Source organism: Bombus impatiens, unplaced genomic scaffold, assembly GCF_000188095.3.
Source record: "Bombus impatiens unplaced genomic scaffold, BIMP_2.2 scf_0151, whole genome shotgun sequence".
Taxonomy (NCBI): domain Eukaryota; kingdom Metazoa; phylum Arthropoda; class Insecta; order Hymenoptera; family Apidae; genus Bombus; species Bombus impatiens.
The window spans coordinates 2,090,626-2,115,754 of NT_176570.1; the positions used below are offsets into that span (position 1 = coordinate 2,090,626).

At 38.6% G+C, this 25,129-nt stretch overlaps 1 protein-coding gene across 10 annotated transcripts in view; it reads right to left on the bottom strand.

The window, feature by feature from the left end:
* LOC100746923 (max dimerization protein 1) overlaps window positions 1-25,129 on the bottom strand; it is a 236,392-nt gene that overhangs the window by 17,213 nt on the left and 194,050 nt on the right. For 8 of the 10 annotated variants that reach the window (XM_012382275.3, XM_012382281.3, XM_012382279.3 and 5 more), the window contains exon 7: window positions 18,251-18,256. The exons of the other annotated variants lie outside the window; for them this stretch is intronic. In XM_012382275.3, coding sequence (XP_012237698.1) covers window positions 18,251-18,256 — 6 coding nt within the window. The remainder of the gene's footprint in view (window positions 1-18,250; window positions 18,257-25,129) is intronic. 10 annotated transcript variants of the gene reach the window in all.

Sequence of the window (25,129 nt, forward strand, 5' to 3'; positions counted from 1 at the left end):
ATTCGAGTGAGGATTCGGGACGAAAATCAAAATTCGTTGGTCATGCTCGCACGTTCACAGGCCACGTTCTTACGTTCCACAGTGCGGCATTTGAACGAGGATTCAGGACAAAAATAACAAAAATGCATATAATTCCCGAAACTCGATGTCAAGTGATTCGAATGGAGTAAAAGTCCGCTTAACGAATCTTTCTTAGTATTTTCTCTACTCCCTGGCTCAGTTGAAGCATCTTGAACGTTTATTTCTTTGTCTAACCACACACGGCGACGTTTAAATGAATAACGCCGATCCCGGGAACGATCTTTCTATTCCTTCGTAAGTGTCATGCAGAGATCATTTATCCTCTCTTCCGTTTCGTTAGATATCGCGCTGGCGATGAATAAAGAACAGAGTTTTTGTGTATCTTTTAAGATTCTTTTGGAATAAACGTAGACTCCTCGATCGAGTCGCGGTTACGAATAGAATTCATTAAAAGAATAAATAACATGTAGCAGTTTTCAGCAGCAAAAGATTATGTGGCAATGCAATACAATACCTTTTTACTACGAATTTTCAAATTAGGGACTAAAATTATACATATCTTTTCCTAAATTCTCCATACTTAAAGCGTAACAACGCTATGCTGAACGAGTGAGTTAATTTTCAAGTGATTAAATTTTGATGCGCAGAAGACTTTTGCCAATGTTCCCGAAAGATCAAAATCGAGCAACGATTATTTCGATCTTTGTTCACTGCCGCACTGTGCAACGTCAGTGCGCGCGTTCTCCAAAGGAAAACACCGTTATGTAAACGCTGGTGTCGGTGCAATGAGAAACATTTTTCTTACGGTCGCGCGTCAATGACCGTAGTAGCTAGTGCTGGAATACGCCTTGGCGGATAGAGAACGTTCGTTCTCTTCTTTTCTCGTGATAAACGAACCGCGCTTTTAACCTTCGGACAACCTCGGCGAGACAAACCGCGTGCACCACTTTCGCTGATGGATGGAACGCAAGTGAAAGATTGATTCTCGTTTAATGACTGTCATGGACCTTCTTGCTCGTGGCCCTATCATGCGGTATATTAATGCTGTTTGCGTTTGCATAGCTTACTTGCGTGCGTGGTACATTTTCTTAGCCTGGTTTTCAGTGTAATTTGATTATTAGTCAGCGGATTTTCACGTATTTCTAGGAAATTTGACAGTAAAAAATTGTACAGAATGCGCACAATATGACAAGATATAGAAAATATCCAAATTAGTGCTTTTTTATGATATTTGTCAGGTAAAACGATCTTTACCGAGATCCTACTTTTTTAACCTCAAATATAGAAATTTGCATAAAAGTCTACCATCCACTGATTATTCCATTTTGGTTATCGATTATTCAACGCCCAATATCGGTATTCGGTTTGGTTATTCAATTATTTGTTACATCATACGTGAGCGCAAGAAGAGTGCAGACCTTTTGACTTATCAACTAAGCCGAAACTTCGAACGCTAGTAAAATTCGTGCTTTCGTTGAAGTTATGAAATAACGGAGTTTTCTATTCTCTAATTTCTATCCTATTTCACTGTTTCGACAGACACGCGAGAACAATTACATATCTTGTACGAGTATGTGTACGCATTTTGGTCTGCAGACGTTTCATTCGCTAGAACTACGGTCCATCAGAACATCGTTCTTGACCATAGCATAATTCATAGGATTTATCGAAACGACGTGTGTCAAAATTTTCCTCCAACATCTCTCGACCATTTCGCCATATAACGCTAGCGATCGCGATTGAAAACGCAGAAAATGAGTAATAGGAGTTACGAAAGAGGTTGATGGCGGGGAATTTCTCAATCCGCGATATATAGATTTCAAGGAAATTTTTACACCAGGTTGCCCCCGCGTAACTTTTCAGACTCGGTTCAGAACGCTGCGTCGTATCTGATTTTCCCCGAGGCGCGTTTAAATCAACGCAAACGATCGGAAAAAGCACTTCCCACGGTTTATAGAAGAGATAACACACATAGCCTGGCAGTCCAAACACGTATTAACTCTTCCCATTTTGACTAATTTATAGCTTGGGAGATCGCCAGCTACGGTTATATACGGATACGTTTATATCTGACATTTATTTCGCGGATATTTCTCCCTTCTCCCCACGGTTCGCCAGAAGGTATCGAGAGAAATGTCATCCGTACAAACGAACGAACAAACGAAAGAACGAAACGTACCCCGTGCAGGATAGACATCACGATAATGTGTTGCAAATCTCTGCAGTTGGTCCATCTTTCCACGGTATTTTGCATGATAGAAGAAGCACGAGTTTTCGAGCTATTCTACTCGTGTTGCAGTAACTGTTGCGTGGGAGTTGCGAATGGAAATGAAACGAAAAAAGAAAGAGAGGAAGAGGAAAAAAAAGAAGAAAGTTTCTTCGTTATACGGTCTCCGTTGTTGCATAACCCGTGTGATGCAACGAATAATTTTTCTTGAATAAGAATAGCGTTCTTTAGCTTCGTGCACACCGTTTGTTTTGGGTCGACAGCACGAAAATAAGAAAATTGCAGTCGCTGTTGCGACGCGGAATCTAAATTGTGTTATTCTAACGTGCAGACATTGCAGTTAATTTACCGCACTCGTAGCTGTAAATGCGTCTCTGTACAACTACGCAGGTATGCGAGAAATATTTCGCACAATTGTTGCGACGAGTCGTCGATTTTCTACTTTGATACATTTCTTTTCCAAGACATCGGATATTCATGGAAAGTAAACGTGGAATGTATTTTATCGCGCGTTGTATCAATTTTGCATCAAGAGGGAAACAAAATTGGAGGAGTGAAAGGCAGATGAGGATTAAAACAGCTGAATTTGGCCTGGTTTTAATCAGTATAGAAAATGTCGATAGAATAATTATTCTGTCTTATCTTCATCCTCGTTTAAAACGAAACTATATTTGCGAATTCCAAGTAACTTACGACCAGTTCAAACCGTTAATTCTATAAAATCTCCGACGTTACAACAAATACATATTCACCAGCGAGGAAAGAACATAAGCCTGGAGCAAAAATTGTGAAAATAATATCAAGGAAACGCCCAGGAAATGTTTCAGCAAAATTTTTCCTTCTTTCTTAGCGAACAATGAACGATAAAAGAGAAAAAGGGGGACGATTTCTTTTCGAGACAACAAACAGAAAGAAATGGCGAAGGACGAGAAAAATAGAAGTTTCATGGACTTAACAGAACCGTCAGGACCGAGAGACGCGAGGTACGGCATTGAAAGGCGTCGTTAAAGTGAAATTAATCGTGATCCGTGGCCAGGGTCGACTCCGTTTCGTCGTAATTAATCGGCCGTTTCGCCAACTTTAATTGTTGAGCAGCGAAATACACGGTGATTCTCTCGATCTCGAGCGAGACGGTCGCTTCACCGAGCTTTAGCGATCCTCGATCCTTTTTTCATCGTTGTTGGATAGTAAATAACATGGAATGGCGAATGACAGTCTCTTGAATTGGTATCTTGATCGGACTCCACCAGTTTCGAGAAACGTGATATACTTGAGATTGCACTCGTGTTGTCCCGATGAAAAAGATTGTGAAATTTTTGACCATGAAGTATTCATAGAAATAAGTAAATGAATTTTCTCTGTTATCTTTTCTCGTCAATTTTTATATTTGTTTAATTTTTTGTCGCTTTTTAATACCGGCAAAAAGAAGTAAAAATAGTTCATCAGTGATTTTTGTTTCGTTGTATCATTAAATTTCACGAATTTCAATTCGTACCTCCGTTTTGATATATTTTATAACGCGCAGCTATCGATTTTTGTATAACACGAGATTGCTTTTTATTTTATATCTTTTTACTTGGAAATTTTTAAACAATGCCATGTTGGTAAAAACAAGGTGGGCAAAAATAATTGTTCGAAGACGACAATTCATAGGTTGTAGACGAATCGAGTTACCTCGTAGCCTTTTAACTTTTTTTTAGCGAAAAGGAGAAGAAAATTGAGAAGAGTCGCCGTGAGACGAGCGCAGCGCGAATTATACTTCGATAGTTCGATCAAGTTTCGCGATGGCTCGATGTTACTGCCCATAAAAGTATCTATCGTAGGCGACGCCGAAGACTCTAGTCAACTTGATGACACATTTAACTCTCACTCTTTATAGTGTCAGCCATAAATATAAAGCTGATCGTCGGGAAACATTTGAATACTTCTTCGTCTTCTCTTTTATATGTACCATTCGCGAAAGGTCACTTACCACGATCATGATTATCCATTCAGATTCTCTTACAGCGATCCAATTTACACGAAACTGTCCTTTATCTTTCATTTTAATCCTTTTGATGTTTATAAGTAATTTTAGTTAAAAATTTTAAAGACGAATTATACTAAAAATTTGACAAGCTTGAGTAGATGTTTGCGAAATAAACATTATATGGGAAAATATTTAAATACGAAAACTGTGAAAATTATTTACAACCATTTTTATTGAAAACTTGTAAGCAGTTTGATATTAATTATTATGATGATGAAGATAAATTAATAAAATTGAGAACGTCTGTGACAGACATAATAAATATGACTACCAGCATAAATAGGAAATAGTCGACTCTTGTTAGACACGCTTATTATGAACGTCACGTGTTCTTTATGCGAAATTCATAGACACCGATCAGAAATTAGAGTGTATTTTCAGGATAGAACCGAATAAGACCATACTGGATCTTATGCATACCAACGATACGATTTATGATACGACGGGCCTATAAAATAATAGGCAATAGACAGATTCTGCTTTTTCATCGTAAAGGTCTTCCTGTCGAACTTATGCATCACAATGAGCTTCCTTTATACTTTATACGATGAAAATCAAACGTATTCCACGGTTTTCCTATTCCTGTTTTAAAATACTGATTTTCCATCCCTTGCGACATTTACTTTTTATCTTTTGTCATTTCTTTTTCAAATACGTTCGTTTAACAAATTTTCAATTTGAAATGGAAATACCAAAAAAAAAAGAAAAAAAAAGAGACTTTAGTGTTACTTATCATAAAGTAACGAAATAATTAACAATTTAACGTTACTATTTCAACCGCATGGTAATTTTAAATTTATCTCGAATCCCATTTTTATGTAAATTTTTTACCATCGCCGGAAGAAAATTTTTTTAATGAACTTATCATGTGAACCGTCATATTGAAAATGAAAAAAAAAGATATAGATTAATCCAGTTATTTCGCCAGATTTATAATAGCTTATTTCATTTTCTTCCGTTTCTATTTCAATCCACTTTTGCAAGAACGTCAAGTACGATTAAAATCAAGAGTAAGCTTCGCTATAATTTATCCCCGAGTTTCCAAAGTTTCCAGCGATGAACGTCACATCCCAGCCTAACATAGTAAACGAAACTTACTCATTTTCATTAACGCTTCCACAGTTTATTCGCTTCCTGTTTTACCGTATTCTCCGTCAAACGAAAGCGAATGTATTCCAATTTCAAGCTAGGATAAGACAAACGAGTCGAAAACTTTGCCAACACGAATGCAGGAATTTCAATTGATATTACGAAGAACAGATCTTCTCTCTCGAGTAATGAAGTTATTCTTTCAAATATTTTTATACGGTATGTGGAAACACCGCTCGGTTATAAATTAATTATATTCTTCTCTCTATATTTACAAATTGTTTTTTTTTTGAAAAAGTGGCTAGAAATGAACGATATTTTATTCAATAGAATGTTCTTGGAATTCTATGGAAACGCATTGCCAAGAAACTCTGAAAATTCGCGATGAAATTATTCGAAAACTCGACGACTCGATAATATAAAAGTTAATTTCATGTTAATTCTACGGAAACAGAACGAACAGTGCTAATCACGAATCACAGAGAACGGTAACAAACGAGGTGAACTTTTAACTCTGTCTAAGCAGTGTATTGCGATTTACTCGAATCTCCAAGCATCGAAGCTTTCTAAACGATCCGTAGTAGTCCTATAGGATAATCACATCGCGCGTTACCACGCTACAAAATAAATACAAATTCCGCAATTCCGCGGAGACACATCGAATCACCTCGCAACCGAACAAAATCCACCATTTCTCCTAGTACTCTTCTCTCACGCAAACAACGTGAACAGCAAAGTTCTCCGAGCAACCTACGTCGAATCTTATTTATTTACCGAATAATACACAAGCGGAACGTACGAGCGACGAAATGCTTCACGAGGATCGAGTAATTAATTCAAGACGAGGGACCAAACGAAAGCACGAGCGACTTAATGTCATTCGCGGCGCGCGGAGGATACTATCAGGACTTTCGAGGCGGCTCCGACTCACGAATGCAATCTCTTTCCATTGGAAACGGTGTTTCTCCCGCCGCGACTATCGAGGATTGCAATGAAATGTTTATAATGGTGCAAACACACGCGTGCGATCCGAATGAAATCCCAAACTCGTTTGTATGCAAATTCCACCGCCTGGCCCTTCCCCCTTTCTCAGCCTGTCTTTCCACGCGTTCTTTCGCTTCTATCCCTCTTTTCTTCCATCTGCAGAGCCACCCTCGCGTACGCGTGCACCCTCCGCTATAGTAATTAAGCGACGTTAAGAGGTTCCTGCGTTTCCCCATTCTTACCTTAGGCAGTTCGCTTTAATTGTTACGCGTCGATTGCACGCGTGAAATTTTTTAGTCTTCTTTTTTGTTCTTCTTTCTTTTTTTTTTTTTTTAGTTTTTAACGTTGAGGGATAGGTTGGCGAACGATTTTGGAAATTTTATGAGAAATCGGGGATGGTTTCGCGAGATAAGGGGATGGTCGGTAGGACACAGCGGGGTCCAGATTAGTGGAATATGGGGATCGTAATATAAAGTGGAATAGGGGTTGCGATAGCAGGATTTTAGGGGGTGATCTCTTTCTTGCTTTGTTTGCTAATAATCCGGATATGTTTTGAATTCGGGAGTTTTTACGAGTCCCAGAGAATCCGAAGTTCGTTTTTACGTCTCGATTGTCATAGCGTTGATCTAGATTTTTAGGTCGGCCTTTGGATTAGAATGTCGTGACTTTAGTTGCATCAAAAATGAAACATGGAAATATTCGTTTTCGAAGTATAGTAGCCACAGTCCGGATGTACAGGCTATTTTAATAAATTTGAGTACAAATAACGAAGTATTATTTCGTATGATGTCACAGTGGATCAAAGCGACTGGCTTCGATACTTTTGAAATGTACATTCGTATAATGTCCTAGTTAGAGCCTATAAAAATTACGCATCGCTGAATTTTGCAATCTTTCAATCAATGTATTCAACGAGAGTTTTCTGTTTCCTTTCCCGTTTAGTTTATTGACTTGATTTATCGATATCCACGGAATTCTATTCGGTTTTAAATCTTCGAAATTGAATATGTAACGCCTGCCGCAGATACGTGTGAAATTCACCCGCATCTCGTTACATACGAAATTTTGTCAATAATGATACCATAACGGTGATAGCCCGACGCAAAGCGACGATCGTTATGATATGGAAATCATTATCGACGCTATTGAGGCACGTTTATGCGGTGTTCGTTCCTTTAATGAATCTATTCGTAATTTTACGTGCGTTTGTCTCCATTATGAGCGAAATTTCGTTAGTTCTTTCCAGACATAGAAGATAATTCTATTGTACATTGAAATTATTATAATTACTTGAAGTATATTAAATTACAGGATGAAAAAAAAGAGATAGAGAATTATAAAAGCACATGTAGAAATAAGTAAAATGTGAAGAATATGATTTTTTTAAATTAAAGCATCGTTTTTTAGAAAATCGTGCATGATACGCGCGTATCTGATAAAGTTCCAAATTCGACTCTCTCAGAATCTTCAAATGAAAACGATGCTCCAAATGAACAAATTTTATTCCAAATATTATTTATTTATTCGAATTATCCTCGCACGTAGAATAATCTCCAGTTGCATTCTACTGCATTGTGCTACATAAATTATTCTGTAAAATTATCAACACGTATTTATCGTGCAATTTCTACAGTTTCCACGGGGCCCTTTAAGGTGCACATTTTGCCTCGAAACGACGAACCCGCTATCCATCGAGAACCCGCGCACCCTTGATGGATCTTGCGATCGTTTTTCAGAAAATTTCGCGTAGAAACTCGCTCCGTTTCCAGGTCACCGACAGCGTCAACGAGTTTCCTCGCGAAGCTTCCCGATTTCATCGTATATTTCCCATTTTTAGAAAGAGTACCCCACGTTCGTCGAGCTATCCAGTTCCAGTCAGCGCGGGCAAATTGCGTTTCGTATCAGCTCTGAATTGCGGATTTGGCGAGCGAAAGCGAGCAAAGAAGGGAAAATAAATGGCCATCGGGGAATCTCGAGGACATTTTCGGACGAACGAGAAATCGTTCTTCCCCTGTCGCCACTGTACCAGGCTCGTTTAATTAAAAATTAACGCGATCAACGCGATGCAAAATATTATGCAAGTTGGGGAAAGTTTCGCCGAGAGATACGATGTACGAGGGCAGTTAATAGGCGAGGATTAGCCTGATTTGTATCTGGCAGAAGGGTTTCTTAGTTCTTCCTTAACGTCTGTTAATTTTGCCTCGTGCAAAAATTGAGAAAACTTGGACGAAATATTCGGAATTTAATTAGCAATGGATAAGAATTTTAAACTGTTTCTACGTGGCTAAGGAAAAATATTTGTCCCGAGTGTTAGAGCAAAAAGTAAGTTATTCTCATCGAGTTGTTTGCTTTAATCCGGTCGCATTCTTTCGGCTATTTTCGATCAAACATCTCTCAGTATTTTCAGTATCAGTATTTTTTAACATTAAAAAATATTTCAAATTCGAGTGAAATATGGAAAGACTGTTATTATTGAAAGGGTCGTTGCCAGCAGCGTGAATGTTGTTTTCAATTTTACGCTAGATATCTTCCCAAAATATTACAAGTCTTTTCTGTTACTAAAATGCAAAAGTACTAAAATTCGAATATCGTAGCAGAGTTAAGAAACAACTCTTTGTAAGATTAGAAATTATTTACGATAGAGTCTCGGTTATTCGAAATTCCGTATTATTCGACGTGCTCTGAACTTTACCATAACTTCATAGCATTACTTTATCTCTTTCGAAATTTTAACACGAAGAGTACGAAAATGTAAATAGTTAGATACTGTGAAAGCAATTAATCAAACTTTCAACAGGTTAAGTAATTAATTAAACTTAAATACATGTACAACATTATATTATCAAAACGTTATCTACGATTTTATTGTGCGATTTATGAACACTAATAAACCTTTCCGAGTTCTCGATTATTCGAGGTAGGTCAGTTCCACATCATCTCGGATAATCGTGTTGTATTAACAATAAACGAAAAGTTACGTCGTTCACGAGGAGTATAAAATTAATTTACTACGTTAAATAGCTACAACGAATTTACTATTTTCCAAGTAAATACATTACATTTTCTTCATCATCTGTTGAAAAGACATTTCTTCTGTCTTTGATCAATTTTCGAAACGAATGTTTGACTGGCACTAAAGAAAAATCGAAGAGGCGGAAGTTGGAGAACTTCAACACGGCCGTTACCATCCTCCACCACAGAGAATTATGTGATACTTCGATTCAAAACACGTTTCTCTGTTAGACCGTAAAAAACTAGAACAAACATGTTTATCGCGTGTTACAGGCGCTGCAAAACATTTCCAGCTGACTTCAAAGAGATTTAAAATTATTTCTCCGTTCGTGCGTTGCAAAAACAAGCCGATCGTCTTTCCAATGCTCAAATTTTTCATATTAGAACAGAAAACGTCGTGTTTGATATTGATCGATCACATTTAAGTAAATCGCTCGAACTGTAATGGCGTTCGCAATTTTGTGATCGTAAAAAGAAATTTGCTTAAAAATTGGATTGCTTGTATTATAAAAGATTGACAGAACCGAGTGGCAATGGTTCTGAATGGATTGCATATAAATGAACAATTTTTATAACGAATTTCAGGATGTAGTCGAAAGGAATAGATTAAAAGTTGGATACTCGAGTTCTCGTGTTTCGTGGAATTCAGGAACAAGACAAAGAGGATATTTCTGCTACAGATATTCGCGGATCTCAGATTGTATTTGTAAAGATACGGCGGAAGTTTGGAATTTTCTAGGGAAACTCTAATCATCTTATACTCGGCCCTTAATCACCTTACTCGCTTTGTTAGTCCACGCTTCGTGGAACGCTTAAGTTCACTGCAGCGTCGATGAAAGCTCGTTTCTCAATCCTATTCGCTTCTTATTCGAACTACCCGTTTCCGTGAAATCGGCACTTGTCTACTTGGAGCTTAGCAAATAAATAACGGTATCAACGATGAAGATATCGCAAGCAATTGCTATCCATTTAAAACTCTATGCTAAATATAATTTCGAATCTTGCATCCCATATTTTATTTCCGAGGTTTTACACGTATGGTTCTTTTTATCTGTAGAACTTCTGCAGCTTTGAACTCCTATCTTTTTGAGGGATTTGGTCTACCTTCTCCTTTGCAACTTCTTCTATTTCCTGGCCTTTCACCCTTTGCGATTGAATTTTTATCTTTCACGTGTTCTCTTTTTCTTTTGTTTCCTCCAACTCTCCATCCTTTGTGCTTAAACTTTTCTACACTTTCATTATCCTTATTTCTCCTTTTTTCTACCTTCTTCAAGGTAACTCTCTTGCCTTATGAACATTTTTCTATCCTTTTTCAACGATAAATAAATAAACCGATGGTCGAAAACACGGTACGCTCGTGTAACAGTCCAACAGAAGCATTTCTAGGAAATTACATAAATTCTGTCGGAAGACTCTGTAATTTCAGGTTGTTCCGAACGAAACCCCGACAGCCATTGAGAACTCTAGGAGCGAGGGCGGACTCGATAAATATTAAAAATCGTGTGAATCTCTGGGTCAAGCCACGATCGAACCTTGTACTTCGCGAAACAATCCGTAGAAACAAAACGAACGTGTTTGTCGTCTAAATGCAGAGCAGATACTGTCGCGTGACCAAAGTTCTACGCAAAACCGCGTAGATTTCCAGGTCGACGATACAACGGTCGGTGTCAGACGTCGATGCCAGGAAATTTGCCTATAAAATGCAGGTATATACCGCCGGTCTAAATCACACGGTCTGCAGATAGCACGTGTGCACCGCCGCGTATCGTGCACACCATCGTCGTCTATACACCATATTGGTGACGCGTGCGACGCTAAGTTATTCTGGAAATTGGCGCTGCTCCAAAGATCTTCGCCGGCGTTCTTCCTTCGACACACGAACCCATATGCCCTTCCTGTTTTCCCGTCTTTTCCTTTCCGTTCTTCGACGTCTCCTCCTGAAGTTTCCTTAATATTTCGTTCCGTTCTGTCTGCCTTTTTCGCCACTCTTAAAAGTCTGACCTTGCTTCGGATGCGTTTTCCATTATTTCTTGTAACGGCTGAATGTGCAGGAATTTACTTTGAGAATAGAGTGTGTGTTTTAAAGCGTGTAGATATTTTTGGACAAATTTATTATCTTCTCGTATTTATTATTTCCTTCTTTTGGAGTTTTCTTTTTGTTTTTTTCTTTTTTTTTTTTTGTTTGTTACTTCAGTGGTTTTGAGTTGAATTTTGGAGGTTCTCAAATGTTTACTTCGATTCACGCACATTTTTGTTGCTTTTCTGTGCTCGGAGTTTAAACGTAGATGAATTTACTTCTAGCGGACGATATATCTTTCTAGATTTTCATTCGTCTTGTCTTTCTTCTCGAATCTTGTCTTACTCTATCATTTTTGGACTGTTTCCATTGAAATATTTTTATCATAGTTGTATCTCTTTCGTAGATATAAATTCGTCACACGATGCATCGATAAGAAAGTATTTTCGATAAATCATGAATTTCAATATTGTAGGTTTCTCGTTTCTGAACTGAGAAAATTAAACGATGTAAGGGAATTGAAAATCGACGAACGATATTTTGCATCGGCACACATAATTTTAGACGCATCGGTGAGAGTTTGAGACATCGTAGATGCCATTTTACATACTCCAGATCCGCGTGACTCAGAGCGCCAATTTGAATATGGTTCAACTACATTTCCTTGAGTTAGCATGTTTCCCCGAGAGACTGCTGGAAGGATGTCTACAAGTTGCTGCTCATTTACATATTCCTCGGACCAAGAAACTCTCCTTCGTCGCCAGCAGGATTATTTGCGAAATTGTAAACGTTTTCGATTAACGATTCAGCCCTGTTACAGAGGCACGCGGTGCAAGCTATTCCAAAAATAATAGTAATTTACACACAAATTTCTGACAATCGACGCGAATAACTTTAAATTATGCGAAACTTCCTGAGACTTTTGATTGTTCGAAAACTTTTTAATGATGAATTAAAATAAGGCTGGAATAAAATGGAAATACTACGTTAAAATTAACCAAATATGAAAAAATCGCACGAAGATAATATTTACAGTTTCTAAGGAATAGATTATTTATGCAAAATAAATTTACATGCATTAAGGAAATTACCATAAAAACCAGTTAAAATCAAGAATAAAACTCGTCTGTGATTACCTACTATGGAAACAAGAAGGAAGCACGTTCCATAAATGCTATCATGTCTAATATTGTTTTGCGTCTGCGATCAATCAATTATTTCCGACAAGTAAGAGGACAATAACCGAAACTTTCGTACTTTAAAAATAATACACTTGAAAACCATCGACCATTTAAGCAGGCTTCCCAGTCAAATTCATAGAATTCTAAACACACTTTCCTGTAGTCCATTAAAAATTTTATTTCTCAGTAGCACGCGACCATTTAAATTCGCGTGTAAGAAATAAATTGCTGCGATCTGTGCGATATAAAAAAACAGAGAAAAAATAGTAAAGGAAAGGAGTGACACGTGAACACAAGGTAAAGTGGGCAATTGCGAGGCGAGAACAATGCGAGGACACGAGCTGACCTTGTCAGTCAATTTCATCGATTGACGCCTAATAATCGTTGCGAATAAGTAGTTTCGAAACAAGTATTTTCACCGAAAATTGTCGCGATTCGATGTTACGATTAACCGGAAACCTAACCGCAAAACGGTCCCAGCCGATTGAAGTTGCACGATAAAGCCCCTGTAAGGAATATATCGCATGTTACAGGCAATCTCGGCGAAAGTTTGCAATTAATTCAGTTACGTTGCGTTCAGTTTAGTGTGGAACACGATTGTTTTGCAAACTGTCTGGTTACGGAGATGTTTCGCCAGAATCCATTTCATCCAAATTTCCGTGAAATTTCGCTGTTTGGTATTAATTTTCTGGTAATTCAAAACCGTCAATGAAAGCCTTTCACGTATGTACGTATGCATATCGATCTCTCGCTATACATCGGCCATTCAATAGCAAACCGTTAAATTTTTGAACGATTGCTACACGATTGAAGCTTAACGAGCCTGTTTTAATTAGGTACTATAGTAAAGTATTAAATTTTTGGATGGTCGCTGTACGATTGAAATTTAACGAGTCCGCTTTGATCAGATACGGTGGCTTGGAGGAATCAAGAGTAATCGCGTATTATCTTTGCTACCATCACATAATTCAAAATAAAAACCCATCGAGAAAAAGTTTCATGATTTATCACATGCCACGATATTCTCTCATCAAATTCTTCGAATTTACAAAAAATTACGAAAATTACACGAAGATTTATAAAGTGCGAAAAGCGACGACGAAACTATCAAGTAAATCGGTGAAATTGTTTAATAGCCGCATCATCGAGAAACAGAATTCGACGATGAGAATTGACCAATTAGACAGGTAGATTAGCAGGTTCGGCAAAATGTGCGATTAACAGAGACTTGCTCCTAACGAGTAACGAATAGTTGCATTAGCAATCGGAAGAAATCATCGCAAGCTCCAAAAACTACTTAATCATTCCACGAACACCTCAGCGACGGAATACCGCCCCTAACATCGAGCCGAAAAAGAAAAGAGAAATAAAAGAGAAAGAAAAGAAAAAGGAAGAATAAAACGACTCACAGCCAACAAACAGCAGGCTCCAACCTCATCAACCGGGAAACTTCTCGAGAACAATCTTTAAGGGAAAGGGAAGCTTTAAAAATCAGAAGGCTGGCCCCCGCCTAGAGCAATTTAAATCACCACGAAGACCACGTCGAGACCCGATCGCAGAGTAGAGCTTCTCCTGGCCGCAAATACTGTCCTCGAGGAACGAAGGGATGGGCGAAGGAATCACCCCGTAAATTTGAGCGGGGGTGCGCGCGATTTCCTGGCGATACAAGTTGGCCCGAACTCCGTGCTAAAAGCCAATCTCCAGCCAGCTGCGATTAGCGTGACCGTCCTCGTCGTCTTCGTCATCGTCAACGGAGCCAGCCGCAGCCTGGGGGACGGAACTTCCGAGATAGATAATACCCCGGGATGTCCAAGTTGGAAGACCTTCCCTTCTTCCTTAGCTCTCTCTCTCTCTCTCTCCCTCCCTCCCTGTTTCTCGTCTTTCTCTTTCCCATCCCTCGTATCCTTTCCAACCTCCTTGGCTCCGGGAAGAAACCTTCGAAACTACCACACGAACACGAAGGAACTAAGGAAACGCCACGTGGATGTGTTTGTAATTCTACTTTCCACATGATTCAATTTATTTCTGTGGCGCCTTCGGCCTGGCGACTGCTTGAAAGTCCATCGAGAATGTACACTATCGGCCATAAGAATTTCCACGCCTCCGAATTATTGCAAATACGTAAAATATAGTTTGAACGAAACTCTTTAATTTAATTATCTAACCCTCTGACGTCGGGTTAGATAATCGTATGAATCACATGCAGTTAGCGGTTATCGGTAGAAGCGATAGTTAAATCACAACTAGTGCAGTGGTCATTTTGTCACGTAGACGATGTATGTTCAGGTATTTATAGATACAAAGTTAACAAAGATTGCAAAGATAAGAGGAGGCAATGATATTGTATGTCGTATCAAATTACCAGGAAAGTAAAAATTGTTGCGATCTCATAGACACTATCTAATCGGTTATGGGTTAAAGTGTTAATCCATAACTGATTAATCTGAATAAAATGGAAGGTGGATGAAAATTGGTCCTGCGACAATATCCGAGTTAAGTAACTTAACGAGCGAGTTAAGTGGCGCAGAGTGTTTCAGTTTAATTTAGCGGAACATTTGATCTCGGTTATGGGAAGGAATAGCGAATTAACCAGTAGAAGAACCTTCTTTCACGATAATATCGAAAATATAACAAAAGTATTGGGTCATTCCAATCCAATTGCGTTAGATATGCAAATATTTGTGGATAATAGCGTACATGGTCTGCGAAAAAAACCAGCGAAGATTGGATAGACTGGGAAAAAAGGCGGAAGGCCTGCTGGTATTCACGGGGTCACGGTGAACCCTCTTTCTTTAGTCCTGCTCTTCTTTTTCGGCATAAGGATTACTTTCTTTGGTTGCCGGAGTTTCCTTCAGTTTTCCCTCGATTCGGCTCCGATTTGCGATAATGAGTTTTCAAACTCTTTTAAGCGAACGATGTGTATCCAGCCCGCTTTGCCCAAGGATCGAAGAACGACACACTTCCAGGGACTTCTAGGGGGCTGTGAAATTCTATTTCCTTCCGGCAATCGCTCCTGTTTCCCGACCTAACGAAAATCCCTGCTACACGCCAGGGATATTGGTAGTCGGCTGGTTTAGAACTTGCCAAAGTATCGATAGAAGGATTATCCTTGTTTTTGTTTTACCTTCAGTCTCGATGTTCTATGATAATAACAACGACTGTTGCGTGAGGTAGATTAAATTATCACTTTCTGGGGGATGAAATGAGAAACGAAGGAAGTAATAGAGAAAAGTATTTAGGGGCTTTTAAAGAGATAGTTTGAAGCTCCTTCGTAAGGTTTAGTTTAGTCTCTTAGCTCAACTTTCAATCCTGCTGTTTTCCTCACTTCCTCGCGTTTGTCTCTCCTCAGAGATCTCGTTTCTTTGGAATGCTTCATTTATAAGAAACGTGGAATGCGCGAAATTATATTCACTAAACATATACTAAAAAACTATATTAAACACTAGAACCAAATACTTAAAAACTATCGATATTCGAACAGTATCTATGGAAATGTAAGACCCACATAGACCCAAGGAGAACAGCAGGGTGAATTATACTACGGTCGTTCCATTAAAGGAAACTTTAATATGAAATTAAAATAAGCAATGATTTTGTTCACGTTTTCTACAAGTAGCGGTGTTAATTTCGCTGCGATACAAATTACAGTAATATAATATACTGCGGATGTTTATGTATTTATAGGAAAATTGAGGAGGCACAAAGATGCATAAAATGCACGTAAAATGAAGGATATATAAAATATTCAAAGCACAGCTTCACGATATTTAAGCAAGCAAGACAATTCCCTGTTCAGGTTTCATATTCTCGATTATAATGGCAAAAATATGAATTTACATAAATAAATATTCCCCACCCGTCGCACCAATATCTACATATAGTACAATAGTATATATATATATATATATAGTGCTCATAGTTAAATCGTGTTTTCAAGCCCTGTTCTCCATTAGAACTTAGTGTATCGAACAACGTTATATCCCAAGCATTGTAAATGCGATCCAGAATCAAAGATCGGTCGCATAACGAATTTCTATCCCAAGTCGATTTAAAATCTAAGATCTACGTAAAACCAGAGAATAGATCGATACAGTCACGTGCAAAGACAATCGATCTTTCGCGGCCGCCGTGGGACAAACGATTCTGGTCGTTGCCACGAAGGATTAACAGAAATTTATGCAGCAACATCTGCCACCGGTGTCTCAGCGTTCGCCCGTTGCTGATTCAATCGCGGCACGCAGCTGGGCCAGCGCGCGGCCCGCGTTAACATCTTCCAAGTTGGCAGACGACTTAACATTTATCACGTGAGATTAATTAATGACAGCGAGACAGCCGTAAGCGTATATACCTGGTAAACCGTGCAGATTTCTCTCTTCCTTCCAGCACTCTGCTTCCGTTTCACTTTTGCGCATACGTTTCTCTGTCTTACTGCTTAACACGTTCGTCTTTCTGTCTCTGTCTGTCTGTCTCTCTTTCTGTCTGTTGCTTCCCTGAGAATAAGTCGACGAGCAGTTCTTCTCGAGAACATCTGGTGAACTCGATTTGCTCTTGATACGTTCGTACTTATGTAAGTACGCGTACACGTGTGTATTTTCTCCTCATCTCTTGTTCTTGATATTCCTTTTCATTTTTCGATGATTTGTAATGGTCTGTGTTTGTTGGATATTAAGCTTTTTTTTTTTTTACAGATTTATTACGTTTGGAAAAATATATGAAAATGCTGTAGCAATTCTTTAAATTTAGTAAACGTTAGTTAATATGTTTTGTGACACGATATGTTTTGGTGATGCCAAACGAGATCATATGAATCGCGATTGAGTGTTGATTGATTGAGAATATTGATTCGAACAAAATAAAAAAATCGGAGTAAGTAAAATAAATTTTTGTAAGAAATAGAATGTTTAAGTAACGCTCAGGTAGTGGCATTTTTATAATAAAAATTCATTAGAATTAAGGTAAATAACTTATTCATTCTTCCGTCAATTTCTTCGCGCTGTTAAATATATAAGATATGTTCCTTATTTATAATCAACATTAGTTTATAATCATGTATTTTTATAAACTTAACAAAAAGACTGCGACTTAAGATTTATGGAAATTAATTATTATAAGTAGAATCTACTAATTGTAAGTAGGAAGCTTTTCTCCAGTTCGTCGTGTATTCCTTTGCTGATTGTTCTTTACCTTTACAACGAGAGCCATTGCCATTTTATCTTCCACGTGTCATCGATTACCCATAAATTAGCTTTAATTTGTTCCACTCGTGATACGTTGTAATTGCACCGATGATATATAATTTTATTATAATCGTCTTCTTTGGCACTATAGCTAATACTCAAGAGAATCATAAGAGTTTAAGAATAGGGATTGATTAGTATCACATTCTAATATCATCGTGGAGAATCGCGTTACATGCAATGGAAGCCCAAATGTTAAAAAGAATCAAAATGAAAAATTTGTCTTCTTAAAGCGTCGAAGTTGTCTTTAATCGAAAGCTAGCGGGCACGTTTCTTCAGATAAGAGAAGGGATTTTTAGTTCGACTTTTGGGTAGTTAACAAAGGCTTTTAACTCCGAAAGAACGATCCATCCGTTCAGAGCAAAGTTCACAATCTTCAGCTGAAGATCTTCACAGTGAGAGAGTGGGTTTTCAAGTGACGAGAGTGAGAACTTAACATAAATCGCAACTTACAGAAAGCTGAAAACAGAAAAAAGAAGACAAGAATTGTTATACGATTAGAGAAACGGTATAACAAGCTATAAACAGCTATATTCTTTCTTACTACGTTACTTCCTACTGCGATAATTCTGTCCGATGCATTACGATGATGGAAAGAAAATGATCGATCACGGTATCAACAAATACACTGCGTCTCGTTCACTATATCGATTGACTATTATTCTTTATGATTTTTGTATTATTAAAATAGTGAAATTATTATAAAGATTAAAGTCAATGAAAAGTTAATTAAATTTAAAAGTTCAAGCTCAATCCAAGAATTATTATAATTTTTTAAATACTTTGTTATTCCTTTGCAACGATCTACAATTTTTGATAAAAGCTGGATACCGGACCTTGGTAGAAAAAATAAAAAATCTTTATAGAGAGAGTACTTGATATTCGTCGATTAAAAAAATTCTAAGAAATACAATTCATTTCTTTCTTACATGAAGCACGTAGGAATTAAAATTCAAGTTTGAACGAGCGATCGTCAATCAGCCATTTGTTTTCCACCAACATAATACTTAACAAAAATATAGCATTTTAAAAATTCCGCAAGTAGCAAGAATATTTGTCACTCCAATTAGAAATCGATTAAGCAGCACCTTCCACTTTTCCAAGTACAAAACTAAACTCAATCGCTCCCGTTAACTAACTGTTCTCGCTTTATCAGTGCCAGATAAATTCCCCGAGATAGCCATCGCCCGACAATCGTTCAACTAACAATAACCCCAGTCGGCCGAAACCATGAAAATCCTCAATTTTCTGCACGCGAAATAATGATTCTCGTATATGCGCGACTCGTAAAACACTTTTATAAAACGTGTCGAACGTGTTTCGACTAATGCTGCAGGACCGATAGAAAACGTAAAAGGGAGGAAGAAAAAAAATTGTGGGAAACGCGAGGGGAATGACGGCGCTCGTAAACGATTTTCGACCGTGAGAAAGGGGTGACACGCGCGAAATCGGGATTTTGATTGCGCAAGTTATCGTCGACGAGATCATCGTCGAGCGGCGCGGACGTCAGCTCGGTGAAAAACGACGCGATCGTCTGTTTAATATACCGGGTGACCGGCGATAAACGACGAATAAATTCCACGGTCGGAATCTACGCGCGTAATTACCAAAGTGTCACGGCGCCCCATGCCTCCAGATACAATTCGTACGGGGGGAAAAATACGCTTAATACTTTGTTTCCGTAGTTTTCTTCTTTGCTCTCGTGTTTTTGTTCGAAATTGATGGTGTTCCGGTGGTATTAAAAAGACGTATCCCACGATTGGTGGTAATTTAAAGTCCAGGCGGGAACGAAAAAGGGTTGGGTTCATATAAATTTTAGGTAAAATGTAGTTGACTTTACGCCGCATTCGATGAAGGTGTGAGTACTAGATTAGAAAAGGGCCTTTCAGAGCTGAGGTTCCTTTGAATCGCGGGAAGAATTTTGTTGTACCAATTCTCGTCGGTAGAAACACATTTATTTCTTTTTACGTTTTCGTAAAGAAGGCAGAGATGTTCTACGATTCAGGATTAGTTTCGCTGAAATATTTGATGCTCGAAGCGTATCAATTTTCTACTTTATCGAGTTACAATTTAATAAACGTATAATTGCACGAAGTAACAATAGTAATAAAAAGTCATAGATTTAACTTCAGAAATCGTGAATTTAGTTAAAACGAAGGAGAATTGAAACGATAGAAACGGGAGTACGATTTCTTGTTAATGAAAGCTAAAGAATTATATATTATTCTATGTTATCATTATCGAATTTTTAATCGACGGTGTACGCTATATAGATAATAATAAGATTGGGAAAACGCAAGCGTCCCCGCGACCGCGTGACGATTTCCAGCGGATTTATCGTTTGTAACAGCGCAGACAGGCGCGCGTCCACGGGAATTTATGTCGCCTACGGTTATTTATCTCCTTTTCGGTACGTGCAGGCGATAATTGCGCACCGTGTGGCCCTTAATCATCCGAATTACTATGCCGCAATTTTAATTATTGCCAGCCGCGATTGTACTCGCGAAATCGATTTCAAATAATGGTCTCTCTCTATGCTAGTCCACCAACTAATTAATGTAACTCCGCGTACAACCTCTTTCCTCATACTTCTTTTCTCCCATTTCGTTTTCCACATGAAACCATCCTCGTTCGAATAAATTAGCAATAGTTCGTCGATGGATCGTTTTCGTTCGAGTTTTCATTATCAATCGTGGCTAATAAACTTAAATACTGGTCAATTTTCGTAAATTGAATGTTCTATGAACGTACATGGTGCTCAACGATAGTTAGTTATGCTTCTTTTTAATCTCTCGTTTAGTTGCTGCTGGAAGTAGCGTGACAGGAATATTGTTAGGAATGTCATTATCGAGGAATTTTAATGGCTTATAAAGATATTTTATTTGAAATGGAAATTCAAATCGTTGCATCGTGGCGCCATTTTCATAGATCAATGAACAACCTCGTGTTCTGTAGAAATCTTACATTTAGTTTCACCGTTGTTGTAATATTGGAAGGTTCGATAATGCTATTAGAAGAAGCTAATCTGAATTTTTAATTTTGCGGTAGGTGTAGTACAATTTTTGCTATCAAAAAAGAAGCCTTCGAGAATTTTTTATCGGTTGCACGGATAGACGAAATTACTTATTTTTTTTGTATGTAACCTCGTAAATACGAATATTTCGATCATAAAGGAAATAAATTTTCTTTTTAATCATTCTTTTTCTATCTCTTGTTACACCGTTATACGTAAAAGGATTAATCGTTGTTGAACGATACGCGCTTGACAGTTGACTGGTTGCGACGAAAGCCAAAAGGAAAAATGGACCAAGATCCTCTTAACGCGATCTCACCTCCATCCATAGACTGAGATCAATGACACTTGTATTGGTTGCAACATTCACGTATCACGTTCTAGTCGAGCGCATTATTGGGTCGATAATAGATATGCGTTGGAAAATTTCTCGAAAAGAACAGCGCGTAAGGAAATCAACGCCAGCCGTGACACACCGACGCATTGAAAATGCTCCATTGCTGCGCTTTTTTTCCATCAGATACCATAGTCGACGCTGACATCACGGTCCGATAGAACGTATTACTCATCGATAGAATATTTGGCGTGAATATTTTTTTAGAAAAATAAAAATTGCGTATATTGAAATAGGGTGATAAATGATCGTTCAAGTATGACGTGTCGCCATAGTTTTCATCGTTTCGTTAACTTCCATCCAAAAGTTTTTTCTTTTGACAATTTATTGAATCCTTGAGATCGTATTTCAACATTTTATATACTGCTTTTACGTAACACATTAATTTCTTCTGCACAGAACGTATTTAAACGAAGGGAAGAAAAAAGCCCTTTGAGCAGTATACATGCAACAAGACCTATTAGATCTCCAAAGTAATATTTCAATATTTTTAATATCGTTTTGCAACAAAAGCATATTTCAATAATATGTATTCCCCTCTTTCGCCCTCAGGACATATTACATCCTCAAAGCAATATTTCACCATTTCATTATAACTTACGTGGAAGAAACCTCCATTATTAAATTCTGCTCTCTATAAATCCTTTCCTATTACACGTTCATAACAACGAACAGTAATTTGAGACCTTATATTTTTTTGTTAAATGGAGTGCCGAGAATCGTAGTGGTGTGCGACAGTCCACTGTTAGCTTTCATAAAATGTTGTGTTTTGTGTTCGTCATTATAAAAGATTGAGTATATTTTTTAACAAAAAAAGAATATATATATTTGATTAATATTAAATTATAAACTATAATAAAGTATTTAATAATATTTAAATAACAATGAAAGAAACGTATATCGTTACAGTGAATAAAGTAGTAACTTAATAAATTACCGAGCTGAAGGGACGATACTTTTAAAGTTCTCAAGTTCTCAAGATCTTGACCTACGACACCATGATCCTCAGCCAAATGTTTCTCCTTGTTGAATAAATATTTCCTTCGTTTAAATGATACATCGTTTTCGCATTTCCTGTAAATATTAACTCTATGCAACAGTCAAGTACGTCTGCGTAAAACATCTTTAAACGAAGGCAAGAGAAGAGCCATCGAGCCGCGTGGATGCACTAGAGATATTCAAGCGGTGATATACACGTGTACCGTAGCTGTTTCCACGGGCCACAATCGGTGATATTCGCGCGTCGCGTCGCGTTCCAGTCGTGCCGCGACGTACGAACGAGAACGAGGTCAATTGACTGTGCCACTGCTGCACACGGGACTAGACGTGTACACACCACGATACCAATCGTGTACAATGCAATCGTTCCCAAGAACGGACACAGTGCCGGACAAATACGGCTGTCATTGCCGACGAAATCGTAAACACGCGAAAACAATAAACCTTATTGATCTCCAGTACATCCGTCTTCTTCGGGTAAATTTTACTTGGAAAGGAAACTAGCCCTTTCGCATGGCAAAACATTGAATTCGTCAGAGATGAATACTACAGAGATGAATAGATCAGTACTACTTAACGAAAGTTGGTAAAAGACAATTTAGCATCGTTAAAGAGGGAATTTATTTGGAAAGTCTGAGAGATGCTGTATATTCGTACTTTTAATTATAACATGGGAAGGATAATAAAAAGAAAGTTTGTTCACTGCTTCTGATTCGTCGTGGAAAATTTTGATACAAGCAATTATGAAATCACGCGCGTAATTTTTTAACGGAGGCTAAACGCGCGATTAGCATATCGAAATACTAAACAACATATAGAATAACAGTTAGAAAGCTGAGTGGGATTGCGGATCCTACTTTAAAAATTATTCGAACTACAAAGGTATTTCTTTGCCGTTCTTCTCAAATTTGAGTATATTTCGAACTATTATATAACCATAATCTTCGTTCGTGAAACAGAAGTCCATCGCCAAAGGTCTAAAGGATTAATCAATCTTGCAAACAATGAACCAGCAAAACACTATCTCGCTAAACGTCGTTGACTTCGCCAAAAACTTTCAACCAAGCCCCGCTACCATCAGCTCGATTCACGAAGTCCCGCATCTGTGCTGCACAGTGCACACAATTTCATTGTACGCACAACAGGAAGCCCGTAGACAGCAAGCGAGACCCATCCATTCGAACATCCACAGCAGAATTCTCAAAGGGCAACCTCAGCTCTAGGACGATCTTCGCGAGCACTTAACTTCAGCGTCCGGTTACGGTCGATCGTCTATTGTTCGCCTGAATTCCATTAGTTAACACAGTTTCTCGTAAACGAGACGCCGTTCGACGCAAGACACGTCGACGAAGATTCGACGTTAAGTCGGGTTTATTTCCATCTGGGGAGGGACGACGGATGGATGAGAAAGTCGCGAAGAATCGAAGGCGATCGCAAACGACGACGAGGAGGAGAACGATGGAGTAAAACGCGGGGAGAATCGAGCGAACGACGACCACGACGACAGCGAATTAATTCGTCGACCGTATTATCGGAACCGCTCCGTCCATTAGACCGCTTTTTTCCTCGGGACGTAACGATCCGTTCGCCAATGGCAGAACGAACGGCCACCATTCTTTTATTCGCCTCGCGATAGTTAACGAGGACGTCCTTTCCTTTCTCTCCATTCTTATTCGTATATGTATGTAGCTACATATACATATATGTATATGGATGGGTGCTATTGCTCATAAGTATTTGGATAGTTAGCAGGAGATTTGTGGCAGCGGTGATATTTTAACAAAATGAATCTATAGATCGATGCCGCGATCTTTGTAGAATCAGCAGACATTAAACCTGAATCATCTGTTGGCGTTGTTAATCTTTTTCCTCTGATCTGTGATCTGAAGTGAGAAGATTGAGTTCTTTACGAAGTTTAATATTATTATGTGGAGGTAGGAACTGAAAGAACTGAACATACGTCTGTTGCTTTCTAAGCGGAGTTTCGTCGTGTTATCATGAATTTATATTCTCTATATCGATATGTGTGTTAGATAAAATTTTTGAAAAAATGGAGTTAGAACAGTTAAGAACTAAGACGAGGATTTCTTCTGAGCCAAAATGAACATAAAACGATAGACACTTCTTTTTTGCTACAGTGTCTAGAAACGTTATAGCCTTAGATTGGAAATTCTTTTCTCACAAGAGCGAAAGACACGGTTCGTAGTTACCACAAAGGCATTAAAAGCTTCGAGGGATGGTGCATTCACGATTACTAATACCCACCATGTCCCCAATGATTCTTTACGAGAATCGATGAAGAAGCTTGGAGGAAGTTAAAATTCCAAGCTGAAGAAAGAATGGGACTTCGCGACAGGAAGAAGGAAGAGGAAATAAAGAAGGATCTCTACCTTATCCCTTTCGACTAGGCAAATAGGCAAATGGAGAAGGAGAAGGGCAACTCTCTCCGCCAAAAAAAACAGAGAAATCAAGACAGAGCCACGTAGAATCGAAACGAAGGATAGCCGAAAGGATAGAGCCGGTGCTTTTTACTCATGCTGGAACCTGGCGTCGCGACGCCCGACATCTCCGAGCTTCCTTCGCGCGCTTCGTCTCTTTCGTTCTTCTCGTTTCACCCTTGCCTCGTCTCTCGTTGCCCCCATTTTTCTCCTTGTTCCTTTCCATCTCACTTACGCGTCGCCCATCCCCACGCGTGTCTTCCGCATCTCTCTCGCGCCAGCGACGTGTTTCCATCCCCTCTGCTTTTTTACACCCGCCAAAAGCACATTGTTCGACGAAACGTGCACCCTCATCCCCACCAGCCTGCACGCCGTATACTGTGGTCTTGTGCGCGCGGCGTCGCCCTGTCTCTCTTTATCCCACCGAAAGTGTGTTCCAGCAACGAGCACTCAGACCCTTGGCTGCATTCTGCAGCTTCCCGTTTCGC